The 16,574-nt window shown below is 44.2% G+C and overlaps 1 protein-coding gene and 1 long non-coding RNA gene across 2 annotated transcripts in view; one reads left to right on the forward strand and one right to left on the reverse strand.

The window, feature by feature from the left end:
* The window catches only part of LOC108282321, a 34,735-nt gene extending 28,350 nt beyond the window's left edge, over positions 1-6,385 (reverse strand). The window contains exon 1 of the long non-coding RNA XR_005195473.1: positions 6,044-6,385. This is a non-coding gene — a long non-coding RNA (uncharacterized LOC108282321). The remainder of the gene's footprint in view (positions 1-6,043) is intronic.
* The window catches only part of KCTD1 (potassium channel tetramerization domain containing 1), a 215,683-nt gene continuing 203,457 nt past the window's right edge, over positions 4,349-16,574 (forward strand). Inside the window, exon 1 of the mRNA XM_017498169.2 lies at positions 4,349-4,465. Coding sequence (XP_017353658.1) covers positions 4,457-4,465 — 9 coding nt within the window. The 5' untranslated portion in view covers positions 4,349-4,456. The remainder of the gene's footprint in view (positions 4,466-16,574) is intronic.

The following is a 16,574-nucleotide window of genomic DNA, read 5'->3' on the forward strand; positions in this document are numbered from 1 at the left end:
AAGGACTTGGTTCATATCTCTGTTTCAGAAATATGCCCATTGGCATATCTGCAACTGTTAGAAGATTTACCTTCTCATAAGATTAGATATTACAAACTCAATATTGACAGTGATACAGGAAACTAATAGGTTTTCCAGAGGCTAATTATAAACAGGTGGTGGCTGGGGCCAAATTCCAGGAATCACAAACCCATTTTGTTTGAGCTCATTAATGCTTCTATTCAACTCCAGGAAAATGTGCACATTCCACCGACTTACAGGGGGTTTCAGGTTGGCTGATAAAAAACAGGTGATTTTCCCACAAAACAAAACTGACCCAGGGATTAAATAAAACAACATAATTTGCCTTCCCGTGTGGTAGGGCCTCTCGTGGTAGTCACAGGTGGATCCTGCCGGAGCAGTGATGGAAATGCTGTCGCTCAGTGAGCAGGTGGGGGAAATCGCGGCAGCCTCACCACAGCTAGTGATATCTATGCACACCCAGGTTGAGCCCAAGTACTGGGGCTGCTTCTCTCTTTTTCCTGATGGAAAGTGCAATAGGACTTTAAAATGTGATCTGAGTGTCTGACTGCTTCAGTGCAGGGCTCTGCTATTTCACATTTCATCTCAGCAGCTAAAGTCCACATCTTGTAAAACTGCCACCACGAATGTACCGCAGGCCCATCCTGGACAAAACCGTGCTGTTCTGTGGGAACTTGCCCTCTGAGGGTTCAGTGATTGTGATGCAACCAAATGTGCTGTCCAGTGCTAACATTAGAAGGGAGGCTGCTGCTCCCCTGAAAGAACGTCTCGTTTTCTCTTCCACAACGGTCATAGTGCTAACCTTTTCCAGCTGAGCGGCTAGTTTCAACTCAAAATATCCTGTCTCAATTCTTCTGCCTTTACAAACTGGTAGAACTTATTTTGACAGTGAGACCCTGGAAGATGAAAACAGAAAGAGAACAGTTTTCTTCCTGATTGTTTTCTTGCTGACAATTTTATTGCCCTTCCGTGTGGCTAGTGGTTGTTAGGCTGCTGGTCTCACTCCAATTACTTATACAAAAAGGAGGTTAGGTGGATTTTTAATATACTCTTTTCCCCAATTTCTTAAAGATTGGCAAAGAAAAAAAGAGCTATAGACACCACAAAATGCAGATTATTAATTAGATAAAAATACAAGCTGAGTGTTGTGGCTCACACCGGTAATCCCAGTCCTTTGGGAGGCTGAGGTGGGCGGATCACTTGAGGTCAGGTGTTCAAGACCGGTCTGGCCAATATGGTGAAACCCTGTCTCTACTAAAAATACAAAAATCAGCCAGTCTACTAAAAAATTACAGTCGTGGTGGTGCGCGCCTGTAATTCCAGCTACTCAGGAGGCTGAGGCAGGAGAATCGCTTGAAGCAGGGAGGCAGAGGTTGCAGTGAGCCAAGATTGCGCCACTGCCCTCCTGCCTGGGCGTTGCAGCCAGACTCCATCTCAAAAAAAAAAAAAAAAAAAAAAAGGTACAAAAGTATTTTCAGGTCATTTTATTATTTCAGAGGCTGATCGAAGTCTGCTAAGTTTTTGTCTCATATTGGCAAGATGTGAACCTGACTTTTCACATGCTATTTTACTGACAGTCTATTTTAAAATTTAAAATAAATTGTTATTACTCTTGATTTCAAGGTCATGAAGTTTACTCATTTCTTTGTATTGCATGGAACAAAATTAATTTTTTAAATATTTTATACAGCGTCAACTTTCAGATCCCTTCAAAATGCAAGAAAATAAAGATTCCCCACAACAATAAAATGAAAATTTACCTTCAGCCTATTTGCCACTGGACTTACTACAAGTCCAAGATCAACCAAACAGGTTGAATCACTTTAAAATCTCAATGGCCTCATATTTCAAAAGATCGTCTTTTTGTAAGTGACGTCATTCTGGAACATTAAAATGTCTTACAAATGTACATTTCAGAACTTAATTCATTCAAATGAATAGTATTCCCTTCAGAGCAATTATCTTAAAATGGAAAGTCCTCTTTCCAGTAATAATTTCATTGCTTAAAATATTTTGAGAACTGTCTATATTCCTCTCAGGAACTCATAAAAAGAAAACTGGCCTGTTTTTAGTCCTATTTTCTTTTTTTGACTCTAAGTCGCGTAAACCATCTTTCTCATCTACTTATTATCTAGACCTGGCAATAATTTTTTGTGGTGTTGTTTCCGATGATCAGAGATCAAAAAATCTGTTGCCATCAAAGATATTTGGAAGATTGTGCTACAGAATTTGAGGACAATCTCAAAAAGGGAATTTCAAAAGTATGGTTCAAGCCATGTCAACAAAATTTAGAATGCTGCACTCAGCTTCGCAAGGTCAGGGCTCCTGGAGGAACATCACTCACTTTCCTTCTTGTCCTGCCTTTTGTGGCTGATCCCCTGTCAATGGTTGGCTCCTGACATTGGGCAAGCTGCTTGTTTCCTCATCTATAAAATGATGCCAAAGGACTAGATGCCCGCAGAGGATCTTTCCAGTTCTAAAATTCTAGAACAATGATGCATGTTTCTCTACGTGACAGTTGGTTGTTTTTTTTTTTGTTTGTTTTGTTTGTTTTTAATTAAAAGTCACATTAGGCCACACCATTAATGTATTCAGTCATCATATCAGTGATTGGGGATATTTCTTTCATAGTCTCTTTTCTTCTCACATTCTCCTGTATTAACATTTAGTGCCATTTAGGGGCAAGAACAAAGTTTTTATTCCATTGGATTTAGGGACTGTGGACATTTAAAAATTTTCATTGCAGATCAGAGACTGTATCAACCTTGTGTGGGGGAGAGAAAAAGAATGTGCAAAGATACTCATGTAACATAAACTTGCTACATTAAAAAAAAAAAAATCTGCCAACACCCCTGGTTCTCATTCTGATGTCAATCTTTTGTGTATTATGGCACTAATCTGATTGATTCTACTTATTTTTTAAAAGCTTGGCCCTTCCCTTTTCTGTTGGTATTGCAGCAGTTGCTTACCTTAAAGGAAAAATTATGGTCAAAAAATACTTCCTGTGAAATGCTGCCAGTTGCAGGTATTTGCAGAACATGTCTGGTTCTATTTAGGGTGTTTTCTTTCTTTTTTTAGTATCCTTGGCCATATAACCTGATCTTTTTCATAAGAAATGTCAGCAAAGTCTTTGAATTAATGAACTGTGAAGTGCTCAAAACATACCATTTCAAAAAGTATCCTACAAGGATATAACACTAATGGGAGGTGAGCCTTGAGTTTATATCCGAATATCCCACCCTAACTAAAAAGAACTAAGATAACGACTGGCCCAGGCACAATCTCCTTGAACAAAGACCCAGAGAGGAAGAAGTGATGAGGAGTGGGGGAGGTCAGAACCAGAGTAGTAATCTGGAGAAATGTGTTTATGTTAGCTTTTCTAGCTCTGTTGAGCACTTCCATCAAATAATGGAATTATACCAACCCTCCTATAAAAGATACCAGGTGGAGGCAAGCAAAGAGAAGGGAGGAGGTGAGGTGTGTTCAGAAGGTTGATCAAATAAATCTGAATGGTAGGTCCTTGGCTACGCCTAATGTGGGTTTTGTTTTAATTTTGCCATTAAAAAAAATGCGGTGTCACTCCTTCAATCTTTTTACAATTCTGCATGGTTGAACATTTGAAATGAGTTTGTGTATCACCCTCAGGCGCTGATTCAGACTTGATTGGGGCAAAGCAGACTGCATGTGCTTATTTTTATCCACGTCATTTGGGACGTTATGTCGCCAAAGGAACCAAAAATGTGCTGATCTATTGCCAAATCATCACCTATCCTTTGATCAGACAGGACGAAGATCCTCATCAACAAGTTGTGCGACCTTAGTGTAACAGCAATGTCAGGTCAACTTGAGAAAGTGAAGAGAGAGCCCTAGACACAAATAAAAAGAAACAACCAACAATCCTTATAATTATCATCATCTGCTGCTTTTCCCTCTTTTGGCAAAGAAACACTCCATCCATTTGCAGAAATCGCCCGCGGAAACGTTACATCAAAACTAATCACAACGATTAAAATCAGCTTTTCTGTGCAAGAGGCGGGTGAAAAGCAAGTTGGAGGCTAGAATGAGACTGTTTTTCCACCAAAAAAAAAAAAAATCCGGAAAAAAATTTCCTATATGTATATTTCTCTATACGTATATGTAGAGCTTTATTTTTGAAGGAGATCAATTGTCTGCCCTGTGATCAGTTAATTTTAAGTTTTATTTTGGAGATTGATTTAGACTAGAGGTAGAGGCATGAGCTAATTGTATCCTGATCCTTGCCTTGAGGGGTTTCAAAGCCCTGGAGCAACTCTTCTCTGTATTTTGTTCTGTCTACCTTAGCCAAGCTATTGCATTTCTCTCTGGTGTGGCGAGCCGAGCAGATCGCTGGGAGAGAAATCGGAAAAGGGGGGAGAGGAAAAGGAAAAGGGGACTTGGAGAGAGACTTTGTGCTTCAATGTTTCAGGTAAGATCTGACGGTTTGGGTTTGTTATTATTTGCTAAGGAGGGTATGGCTGGGACTTTGGGCGCAACTCGCTTTTACGCATGTGCCAGGCATGGGGCGAGAGCGCGGCACACTCGCACACACGCCGCCCGCCGTGGCGGGCGGCTCGGGATCCGTTCGGACCCGCGGCGGGGCAGTGGCCGCCGCCTCCTCCGGGGCTGCCGCTGCCGGTTCTCGGCTTTCTTCCTTCAGTGGGAGCCGGCGCGAGCGGGGCGGAGCGGGCAGGAGGAGCGGGTGCGGCCGGCCGGGGCCGCTACCGGGGGCCGGGAGCCCGCGCGCCAGGGCCGGGTTTCCGGATCTCTGGGTCGGGTTCCGGATCTTGGAGAGGAGCCGCCGCGGCTGTGGGAGCCCGTGCCAGCGCCGCCCGCCCGCCGCTCCGCGCGCCAGCCTCCCCCGCAACCGCTCCGCCGCGGCTCTCCCCCGCCCTCCCCGAGTCCCTCCCTCCTCCCCCGAGCCCCGCGCGTCCCTTTCTTCCCCGGCGCAGAGCTCCGCGCCCGCAAAGCGGCCCCGCCGAGGGCGCCCGGCGCCGCGGGGGCGCCCCGAGCCGAGCGCACATCCCTGCGGGGCGCGCGGGGGGCGGTGGTGCCCGGGGCTGCGCGCCTGCCGGGGTAAGGGGCCCGCCGCCTCCTTCTCGCAGGCAGCTCGGCGGTGCCCCCGGACGCCCCGTGAAAGACGCCATTGTGGCTGCGGAGCGGATTGGGGCCCGGGGCGGTTTTTCCTTCCCCTTTTTGCCCGGGCCGGACCGCGCCGCTCCCCTTTGTGAGCCACGGCCGGCGCCCGGCGCTGTTCGTCTCCGGCCGGGCTGATCCAGATTCGCCGCCTCCGCCCACCCGGGCGCCTTTAAAGCCCCCTCCCACTCCCTCCCATCTCCAGCCCCCCTCCCTCTTTTGGATGCAAACGTTTCATTTATTTTTCAAAAGCTCTCATTCCTCTTCCTCCCCACCTCCTCCCCGGATAGAGGGCACGGCACATGCTCGGGATTAGAAGTCTCCTTGGGAGGCGGGGACGGGGTGGGGGCGGCGCTGGGACGGCGGCAGGATGCGAGCGCCGCAGGTAATGGCTGTGGCTTTGCTGCGCTCGCCTCTTCTCCGCGAGGCCGGGAGCGCGGAGGCCGGAGGCCGCATCCTTCCCTCCTCTGCTGGCGGCCTAGGTTCCCTTAAAGGGACCGAGTTTCCCGGCCGCCTCTGGTCTTCGCCGTCTGAACCAGCGCTCGGGGCGCAGAGGTGGACGGGAGGGATGCATTTTGGATCCTTTCTGACCTCTTTCCTCCTCCGCTCCCCCCAACTCCCGCCGCACCCCACCACTTTCGCCGCCCCCACCACCCACGCACTCCCGCCGCCCCTCTTTATTGAAATGTGAAGTGTGCTTCCTCTCCTGCCCCCAAGAGGGACCTGGCTGGAAAACAGAGTCCGCGCCTCCCGGAAAAAGAAGCGGGCGGGGTGGCTGGGGGGCGTCACGGCGAATTCGCGTTTAAAGTGATGTCGAGCCCCAAAACATCCAGGAAGAGGACAGCAGACCTGTGGTGCAGGAATCCCTTACCTGCACGCACGCTCCGCGCAGCCGCGCCGCCACCGCAACTTGCGAACTGTCGCGGGTAGACAGTGTCTGCCTTTGTACTTTCGAACACTTGCACTGTCGTGGAAATGATTTTCTGTTATCAAAACGTTTTCACAGTGACTGTGCTTCGGGGGCCTGCTGGGCGGAAGCCAACTAAGTTAGCAAAGTTGCAGATGGGGCCGTTGGCTTTGTACGTGGAGAACGGCACGCGAGAACTGTCCGGGATCCCGGTGGCACTGGCTGCTTCGTTAAAAAGTGCACCGCAGTAGGCAGGAGTAATTTGGTACAAAAGCATTACCTTTTAGATCATATAACTGGCTGATTTCAAGCAAATCCTTGACTATGCTCTGTGTGTGCGTGTGTCTGTGTGTGTGTGTGTGTGTGTGTGTGTGTGTGTGTATCCAGGGTGGTACTGGGAGACATAACAGTTTAACATATTCTTTAAGAAACGTTTGCCTTCTGTTTTCAATCAACTAAGCTGGCAGCTAGAGATACAAGTTTATTTGAGAATACCCTCTGGGTACCAAGCATGCTTGGATTGTTTTAGCAAATTAAAAATGAGCAAAATGCTTTTACCTTCTCAGCAGTAGACTCCTTAAGAGACCTCCTGTTTTGTGTGTATGTGTGCGTTTTTTTAGAGAAACATTTTCTGTGTGTATCTCAAATGTGTTTTTAATGTGGAAAAGGAGAAAATAAAGGATTTTAAAAGGCGGAGGCTGATGCCGGAGAATGATTCATTAAATCTGATTCTACATCAAGGAATTCACCTACATTTATGGGAATCTGTGGCAACTAATAGCCTACTTGGTGAATTTAAAATAGCAGTGGATCCATGTGTCTCCTGGATTATGGGCAGTGTGCCGATTTATTCCTCGTGTTTGTATTTGTGTGGCATTTGGCTTACTATGAGGGGCTGATGTTCAGGAAACTACATACTGACTGCAACAATTTGACTCAGGAGTCCCGCTGCTGCCTAAATGGAAGGAATTGTGAGCGGTTGTTAGGATGACAGTAGGTTAAATGTTTACTAATTAGGTTGCAAAGGTGACCAGGAAACTTTAAAACTTTACATCAATGAGAAAACTTCATTGGGTTAGGCTTATGTTCCTAAGAAGATCGTTAACTAATGAGGCAAAAATGTCACACATTAGCCGGGAAGAAATTTTGAAATGAATTGAGTGTGAAAGATATTTGGCAAAAATCTCCCACCACCGTATGCAAAATGACTGCAGTGATTTTGCTGTATTAATTATGCCTGGAGCACAATATAAAGTTCTCCAACACACACTAGAGGTCTCTCTTCTAGCTATAAGATTTTTGTGTTTGTAATTCTTTGCTGGGGCTTGCATAGTAGGGGTGCACAGTAATAGCTTGGTTCATACTTAAGTAATAATGATTTACTGACCATTCAGCTTACTCTGATGTGAGATATTTAGTTTTGGGGGTAGGCTTCAGTGATCATTGGACAAATTATACCACTTAAGTACTAGGAAAGTAACTTCAGTAAGACTTCAACTAGATGATGATGAAAGCTACTATTCGATTTGCGTTGAATAATGCATTATGGACCTTTTGGCATCAAATTATTTATCCAAAGCAATTTGTTTTTAAATGTAAGAGTAATTAGTAACAGATGTATTTTATCCGAGAACGTGCTTAAATTAAACCTCCATTTAGCTCTGTGTTTAGCAGTAACAATTGCTTGCACAAATGCTTTCTTGCCTTAATGTTTCTGAATCAGAATGATAGTTTTCTGCTTTTGATGTGATGCCTTTACTAAGAGCTTTTCCCATTTGCTTTGCTTTTGAGTCGTTCAAATGATTTGTGAACCATCAGTTCACCAACGCTTTTATTCCGTTGTTTATTAAACTGCATTTCTGAACCTTCTTTTGTATTGCAGTTTATAATTTCCCAAGCAAACAGAGTGTTTATTTGCTCCATCTTTAGAATGAACTATCTTGGGAATAAAAATGAAATTTTTGGATGCAAGCATATATGCTTATTTTAATAGCTTACTCATGCAGAAGTGAGACACAACTCGCTCTGGCTTTTCATTCATAAAAACGTGCTAGATGTAAATAATGTTTTGCTTGTTGATGAGTTTGGTTTGAGATAACTGCAGAAAACAAAACAGAGAGATTATCCTTTAAGAATAACAAGGCTGTGTTCATTAGGTCCATTCATTCATTGAACAAATATTTATGCCTGCTGTGTAAAAACTTCTATGTTAAATGCTGGAGACACAATGGTGAGAAAAAGCATTCAGAGCCTCCAACCTCCTAGAGCTTACAGCCCAGACAGAGAGGCAGACATTCATTGAATAATTGGACAACCGACAGAGATGAGTGCTTTGAAGGAAAAGGAATATGGGTTCCCCTAGCACTGACTTAAAGAGGGGGCAAAATGGCCCGGACCAGGGTTGGAAGTGCCACAAACTGAGATCTAAAGGATGAAGGGGACTGGGCAAGGAAGAGAGAGAGAACAGAGACCAACTTCCAGGGAAAGAGAAGAAGGGACAGCATTTTACCAAGCCAGGAGAGGCTTAGCAAAGGGGGAGGAACTTAAGGCTTACCTGGCTGGAGTTGAGAGACGGAGAAGGCACTGATGGGAGACCAGAATGCAGGGACAGGCGCCTGGTCTTCACCCTACAAGCAGTGTGATGGAGAGGATCGGGAGAGGAGGAGTAGTGACATAATCAGACTGGTGTTTGGATAACTCTGCTGACACTCTGAGAAGTGGTTAGACAGACCCAGGTGGATGCAGTGTAGCCCTTGGAGGGCTATTACAGTTATCCAGTCAGGAGAAGATCTAGCTGGGGCTAGGGTAGGGGAAACATTGATGGAAGGGGTTTGAGATCTATTTAGAGGGGAAAGTTTACAGAATCTGATAAAACCTTGGCCATAGGTGAACAAGAAGAAAGAATTGTCAAGTGGACCCCAAGGTTTCAGGCATGTTAATTGAATAGACATGGGAATTCTGAAGCCCAGGTGGATTTTATATCTTTCACTTTATTTCTAATAGCCAGATTAAGTAGCAGTGAGAAGCCTCATTCACATCCGATGTAACTACATTCACAAAGGAAAGCAAAGCATCTAGTCATTCTTTTATCCCTCCATTTGTTCAACAGTTGGGTCTGGAGTGCCTACAGTGTATCAGGCACGAATCTGCCTTCCCTTTTTGTCCTGTTATCCAAAATGCCTTTTCCTTTATGAAGTTGTACCACGTAGTTCCATTTATCTAAGTTTGACTAAGTTGGAATTCATCATTAAAGTAGGCCTGTATTGAGCCCTCTGAAACAAACCTGTGCTTTGATGGTGCAAATTAATTGTGTTAAAATATTATCGACATGTCAAATGATTATAAAATGAATGGTTGGACGCTTTTAAAAAGTCCGTTTACATACAAATAACTGACACAATGATGCAAATCACTCAACTGAGAATACTTAGAATATCACTCTCTCCGTAGGGGTGTACAAATGCAATTCCGTAAGCTACTTTTCTCGGTGATTCTCATGTGGATGGCCCTGAGGGCAAACTCCAGTTGGAAAAACAAGCATCATTTTGGCCTTTTCCTTTTTCTCTATAAAAATGGGAATGATGCCATCTCTCAAACCTACCTTATAGGATTGTTAAGAGGAAAAATAAGAGTATGTCAAACTGAAGTAGAAATAAGTAGTACCAAGCAACCCCAAAGGGCACTTTCTCTGGAGGAGCTGCCCCAAGTCTGGCCCCTGCCTGCCTCAGTCCCTCGGGCCACGTTAGTCCCACCTTATCCCAGCTGCCTCTGAAACCCCAGGCACAGGTAACATCAATGGCTAAGATTTAGGGAAAAAAGTAGCAGAGGTGATGTGGAATACCTACCTCCCTGAGCGCTCCAAAGAAGACTGTGAGGCAAGTAGTATTCTGCGTCCATCTTATTATACACCTGCCCCACTTGGTGTCCACTTGGCACTTCTCTCCCCTTGTTCACCTATGGCCAACCCAGCCTTTTATTAGGCTCTGTAAACTTCACTACCTTATTTTTTTTTTTTTTTTTTTTTATACGCAGTCTTGGTCTGTCGCCCAGGCTGGAGAGCAGTGGCATGATCTCAGGTCACTGCAACCTCCGCCTCCCAGGTTCAAGTGATTCTCATGTCTCAGCCTCCTGAGTAGCTGGGACTACAGGCAGCCGCCACCATTCCCGGCTGATTTTTCTATTCTTAGTAGAGGCAGGGTTTCACCATGTTGATCAGGCTGGTCTTGAACTCCTGACCTCAAGTGATCTGCCCGCCTTAGCCTCCCAAAGTGCTGGGATTAAGGTGGGAGCCACAATGCCCGGCCAACTAACTTTCCCTTCTAAGTAGATCTCAGACTCTTCCATCAGTGTTTCCCCTACCCTAACCCCAGCTGTATGTCCTCTTGCCTGGAGGATTAGAAGGGTTATGAGCTTTGCTTAAAGTCAAAGACTAGGCTAGTTGCAGAGCAGGTATTCTAACTCAGCTGGCTGACTAAAACCCTGCCATTAGCCCCTGTTATCTCATCTACACCCATAGTCCTTTCTGTCCCGGACATACTATTTAAGAGGGCTTGCTTGTTCTGAAACCAGCTTCCGTTCCTCCTCTCCTCCCTTCCCCCTCACCTCTGTATCCCCTACAACAGCAGCACCCGACTGTTAAGCCAAGAGAGAAAGAAAAAACCAAAAACAGTGTGAGATTGTTGTGATCAGAACATGTGAATTGGTCTCTACCTCTTGCTGAGCAAATCGTTTACTCACAAGTACTCTGTCAAAATAGGGATTTGTTTTCTGTCCAATGAAAACTGACAACAATTTAGCCCTTGCTGCCAACACCAATGCTGCTATTAGGAAGAAGGGTTATGAACTGAAGAGAATGTTAACTAGATAGATTTCGAATGCTGGCTAGAGGAAGGGATATTCTTCCTGATAAATCTTTCCAAATCATCTACTGCTATTATCACTTACTTGTTTTTGTAGCATTTTCACTTTGCTGGAAATTTGTAGCTAATGGAACAGAAAATGTGTGTAAACAAAAGACCCAGACTTTCTATGTGTCGGGGTGGCAGTGGGCGGTGGAGGGTAGAAAAAGCTACATTGGTCCATGGTACTGATCCTCCCATTCACTCTCAGTACCCCGTATGCAAATCCCACTTCATCTCTGGAGTCTGTGCTATATTTTCTTGATTAAATTACTTACTCTCTCTAAACTTCAGTCTTCTGAACTATAAATGAAATAATAATATGAGATCATTGTAAAGGAGATAATAGTAGTCCTAGGGTTGTTCAGAGAATAAAATGAGATGTAACAGGACGTATATGCCTAGCACAAAATAAGCACTCAGAAAATATCCATATATTATTAAGAGTAGGGACTGTGTTTATTCACCTTTGTTTTCTCAGTTCCTTAATACAGTGCCTGACACACAGATAAGTGCTCAATAAATAACTGTTGGATACATGAACACAGAATTTCTGAGAAGACAAGAATAAAGTCAGTTGTTGATTTCACTTCCCTGTAAGTCCTTTTTGCCATTGACAAGAGGACCCAAGTTCTGCCAGATGCCCTTGCCTGCTGGTTATGGACTTTTTCTAAACAATTAGCTGTATCATTTGGGAACAGATCAAATTTGATCTGGGGAAGTATTGATGCTAAGATGTTGCCTCAAAGATAGTCCTGTTTTGCCTTCTGATTACTCACATGGAGGTCTTCCTGTGAGTGGGATTTCTGAAATCCGCAGACACTTATGCTATGAAATGATGCAAATACACCAGCAGGTTCTGAACCCCCACAAGGGGAATCACTGAATTTGCCTGTTAAGACTGCAGAGAAACACGGGACCCGGTCTGATACCCATTCCATCCAGCAGATGGCAGTGACACACATTCTCAAATAAACTTGGAATCGCCTCTGGTCTTGCTGTTAGTTTCCCACCATTGCCTCCTCTCCTGGAAAAGGAAAACCCAGCCAGCTTTAAAAAGCTGCCTTTTCCCAGCACTTTGGGAGGCCGAGGCGGGCGGAGCACGAGGTTAGTAGATCGAGATCATCCTGGCCAACATGGTGAAACCCTGTCTGTACTAAAATACAAAAAATTAGCCAGGCCTGGTGGCGCGCGTCTGTAATCTCAGCTGCTCGGGAGGCTGAGGCAGGAGAATCGCTTGGACCCGGGAGGCGGAGTTGCAGTGAGCCGGGATCGCGCCACTGCACTCCAGTCTGGGGACAGAGCGAAACTCTATCAAAAAAAATAAAAGCACAAAACAAAACTGCCTTTGTTCCTTCACCGAAATAATCGAGGCTCAACGGGGACAGCTGGAAGGATGAACACCTCCGAGCCGCCTGTTTCTTCCTGGGCTGTGGGGCAGAGAGGAGGGAGAAGGCAGACCTTGTTATCTGGTGCAATCCACTTACTGCCAGTTTCCCAGAGATATGACCCATAAGAGGCCTGCTTTCCTTTGCATTTAATCAAATAAACTGAAGAAAGTGCTGTCAGCCGCCAGCGTCTACCATGCTACCACAGGCTCTGGGTTGAGAGCACTTGATGCCGAAGCTGATCAGGTCTACTAGTAAAGATAATGCCCAGTCTCAGGCAGTCATGGGCTGCCAGGGAATGGAACAGTGTCGTGTGCTACTGAAGACCCATGTGAAGCCCTTTTATGCGGGCTTGTGCAATGACTTGGTCTTCTGATGGTTAGAAATAGAGACCCACTGTTAATTGTGTGACCCCTACGCCTTGGTTTCCTTATCTATACAATGTGAGTGAGGAAAACCACCTCAGAGGGTTGTAAGAATTGAGTGTGTAACACCAATACAGTGCTTCTAAGTGCCAGACTGTTTCTCAAGGGCTTTGCAAGATATTACTCATGGAATCCTCATCCATCACCTAAGAGGGTGATATCACTGGCATTCTCATGTTTTAGATGAGGAGATGGAGGTGCAGAGAAATAAAATAACTTGCCCAGGGTCACATATGGTGAGTGGCGGAGACAGGAGTTAAACTGTGCATTCAAGCTTCCAATCTTTGCTCTTAGTCTCTAGATGTGGCTGTCTCTTACTAATACTGATTAGTAATTACTGATAGCTAATAATTAAGCACTTTCCATATGCTAGGAACTTTACATATTTTAACTTCTCTCGTATTTTCAGGTTCTCTATAAAGGTGGGAACGATGACCTTCCTCATCTTAACAAATGAGGAAAAAATACTCTGTGCCCACTCAGAAACATAATAAAGAAACACAATAAAGTCATTCCAAAGAGGTGTAATTACTTCTGCTCTAATTTACACGTGGATGCAGGGATACAAATTAATGACAATACCGCAATCTATTTAAGTGCTAAAGGGTGGGTCCCTCCGTAACTCCCTCTGTAATTGACTTAGCAATAAGAGAAATCGGCAGTTGGACTATATGGATGGGGCTTATGCTCCCATTGTACATGACAAGGTATGTGAACAATTTTTTAAATTGTCTTGCTCTCTAAAATTTTAGTTAGGGGAACTTGGATGTTCATAGCCTCACAGCCATTTCCAGAAATGGTGAATGGCCCGCAGAGATTCAGTTTGGTTCCACTCCTGTTTAGCGCTGCTTCCCCTGCTAAGAGTCTCCATCATCATTTGATGAAGAGGTAAGAAGATTTAAGTGATTTAAAGCCTGGCACAGTGGCTCACACCTGTAATTTCTTCACTTTGGGAGGCCGAGGCATGCGGATCACCTGAGGTTAGGGGTTTGAGACCAGCCTGGTCAACATGGCGAAACCCTGTCTCTACTAAAAATACAAAAAAAAATTATCCAGGCATGGTGGCACAGACCTGTAATCCCAGCTACTCAGGAGCTGAGGTAGGAGAATCACTTGAACCTGGGAGGCAGAGGTTGTAATCAGCCGATGTTACACCACCGCACTCCAACCTGGGCAACAGAACAATGAGACTCTGTCTCAAAAAAAAAAAAAAAAAAAAAAAAAAAAACCTAGGTGATTTGTTAAATGGCCATCACCTATGAGGGCCTGCTCCTTTGCCCACGAGTTCCGTGGAACTCACAATGGTCAAAGAAATTCACCTGCAGTATGAACTTCCTCCGTCTCTCCCTGATCAGAAATGCCATTCTAAGCCTGGGATGGAAGGCAGGTTTTAGGATCTAGAGTCTAATTAACTTTGGGCCCTACCTTATGAGTCTGCACAAATGAGGTTTGGTAGAAGAGACAACTCTCAAAACAAGGCCAAAATTTCAGAATCCAGCCTTTTTTTTTGAGACAGAGTCTCACTCTATCACCCCTGCTGGAGTGCAGTGGCACGATCTCGGCTCACTGCAACCTCTGCTGCCCAGGTTCAAATGATTCTGCTGCCTCAGCCTCCCAAGTAGCTAGGATTACAGATGCCTGCCACTGTGCCCGGCTGATTTTTGTATTTTTATTAGAGACGGGGTTTCACCATTTTGGCCAAGCTGGTCTTAACTCCTGACCTCGTGATCCACCCGCCTTGGCCTCCCAAAGTGCTGGGATTACAGGCGTGAGCCACCATGCCCAGCTGAATTCAGTCTTTATTAGTGGCTGAGAATATTTTAGTTCAAACATCCAAAATATCTGAAATGTGAATCTTTCAAAGGTTGCGTAAGTCACTCTATCTCTATAAGAAGTGCAGGTGGTTTTCTATAGGAAAAACGGGTTTTGATCTAGGCTTGCTCCAGTCTAGCTCATTCCCACTTAGTAGAAAGAGCCACAGGAGTTCAAGACCAATGGCGTCACATAGACCTGACCAATCATGTATATTGCTGCAAGGTGAGTCAGGGTAGAGTAAGTGAAAGACAATGGAAATTCTGCACACTTCCATCTTAAGAAATTTCTTTCTTTTTTTTTTTCTTCCTATTAAACCTTTGTGTTCATGCAAATCTTTGCATATGCTATTTTTTCCCTTCTGATATTTTTATGTCTAAATGCATTAGAAACATTTCTAGCTGAAGTTCACATCATTTAAAAAGCTCAATATTTTAGCTATGAATAATTGTTCAAGGGGTCTTCTTTCTTTTTCCCTCTTAAAAAAACTCTGAGTCAAAATGCATTTTAGATTTTAGGCTAAGATTCAAATTTTACTTTTGAAAACATACACCCAGACTCCTTTTAGAGTCACACTTTTTTTTTCATTGTACAGTTGAAGTGTTCATATAGCTGAGTTATTTTTGACAGCTCTTCTGCAAACTATAAATGTCTGGTAAGAACATCTCCAAATTATTCTGCTAAGGAGCATGACAGATACATTTTTTAACACCTGAAAATTATATCTTCTGATAAGTTTGGTAATTCAAGTGCTGATGATATAGTTTACATATGATCTGTCTTCTTTCTTTGTTTTTTACTGTTGTCTACTTTTTGGCCTCGTAATTACTTTTTTGGTCCCTCTGTCAAAGGATGGAGAAAAGAAGAGAAAGGAAATACATTTCAAATTCATTTCTCTTTCTTTCTCCCTCCTGCTCTCACTAACAACTTGACAAAGTAGATTAGAAAGGAGTCAGCTCTTGATCCATGCTAGCAGAGGGATGTAACAGCATGAATAATCCAAAAGAATAGCCAATCCAATATCATTTTTGTTAATATGTTGATGTGATATATTAATTAGACTAGTATTAAATATTGCAATCTTAATTTGCACATTATGATTGGATTCATATTTTTCTTCATTTCACTTCTGCAGTCTTACTATATGGCTTCAGCATTAATATGAAAGACTTATCCAACCCTTTACCAAGTAGCCCCTTCCATTATGAATATGAATCAGCCTTCCCAAAGTATTTTCTAGATCAGTGGTTCTTGAACTTTAATATACATCAGAATTGTCTGCAGAGCTTGTTAAAACACAGATTTCTGTCTCCACTCCCAGAGTTTCCAATTAGGTGGTTCTAGGATGAGGCCTGAGAATTTGCATTTCTAGCAGGTTCTCAATGGATGCTGATGCCCCTGTCCCAGGGACTGCACTTTGAAAACCCCTGTTCTAGGGAAACAGTAAACCCTAGAGATGATCCTGGATGGAAATTTTAAAAAGGATTCACACAGCTAGGCATAGCAGCTCATGACTGTAAACCCAGCACTTTGAGAGGCCAAGGTGGGAGGATCACTTACTTAAGGTCAGGAGTTTGAGACCAGCCTGGGTACTATATCAAGACCTCATCTCTACAATAATGGTAATAATAATAACCAGGCATGATGGTATGTGCTTGTAATCCCAGCTACTCTGGAGGCTGAGCCAGGAGGATTACTTGAGTCCAGGAGTTTGAGGCTGCAGTGAGTTATAATTGCACCACTGCACTCCAGCCTAGGTGACAGAGTGAGAATCTGTCTCAAAGAGAAAAAAAAAAAAAACAGGATTTATGTGCCTGTAATCCTAGCTACTCAGGAGGCTGAGGCAGGATGATCACTTGAGCTCAGGACTCTGAGGCTGCTGTGAGCTATGATTACACCACTGCACTTTATTTTTTTGAGATGGGATCTCACTCCAGGCAATAATGAGACCGTATGTCTGAAAAATGAAAAA

Source organism: Cebus imitator, unplaced genomic scaffold (genome assembly GCF_001604975.1).
Source record: "Cebus imitator isolate Cc_AM_T3 unplaced genomic scaffold, Cebus_imitator-1.0 Scaffold12, whole genome shotgun sequence".
Taxonomy (NCBI): domain Eukaryota; kingdom Metazoa; phylum Chordata; class Mammalia; order Primates; family Cebidae; genus Cebus; species Cebus imitator.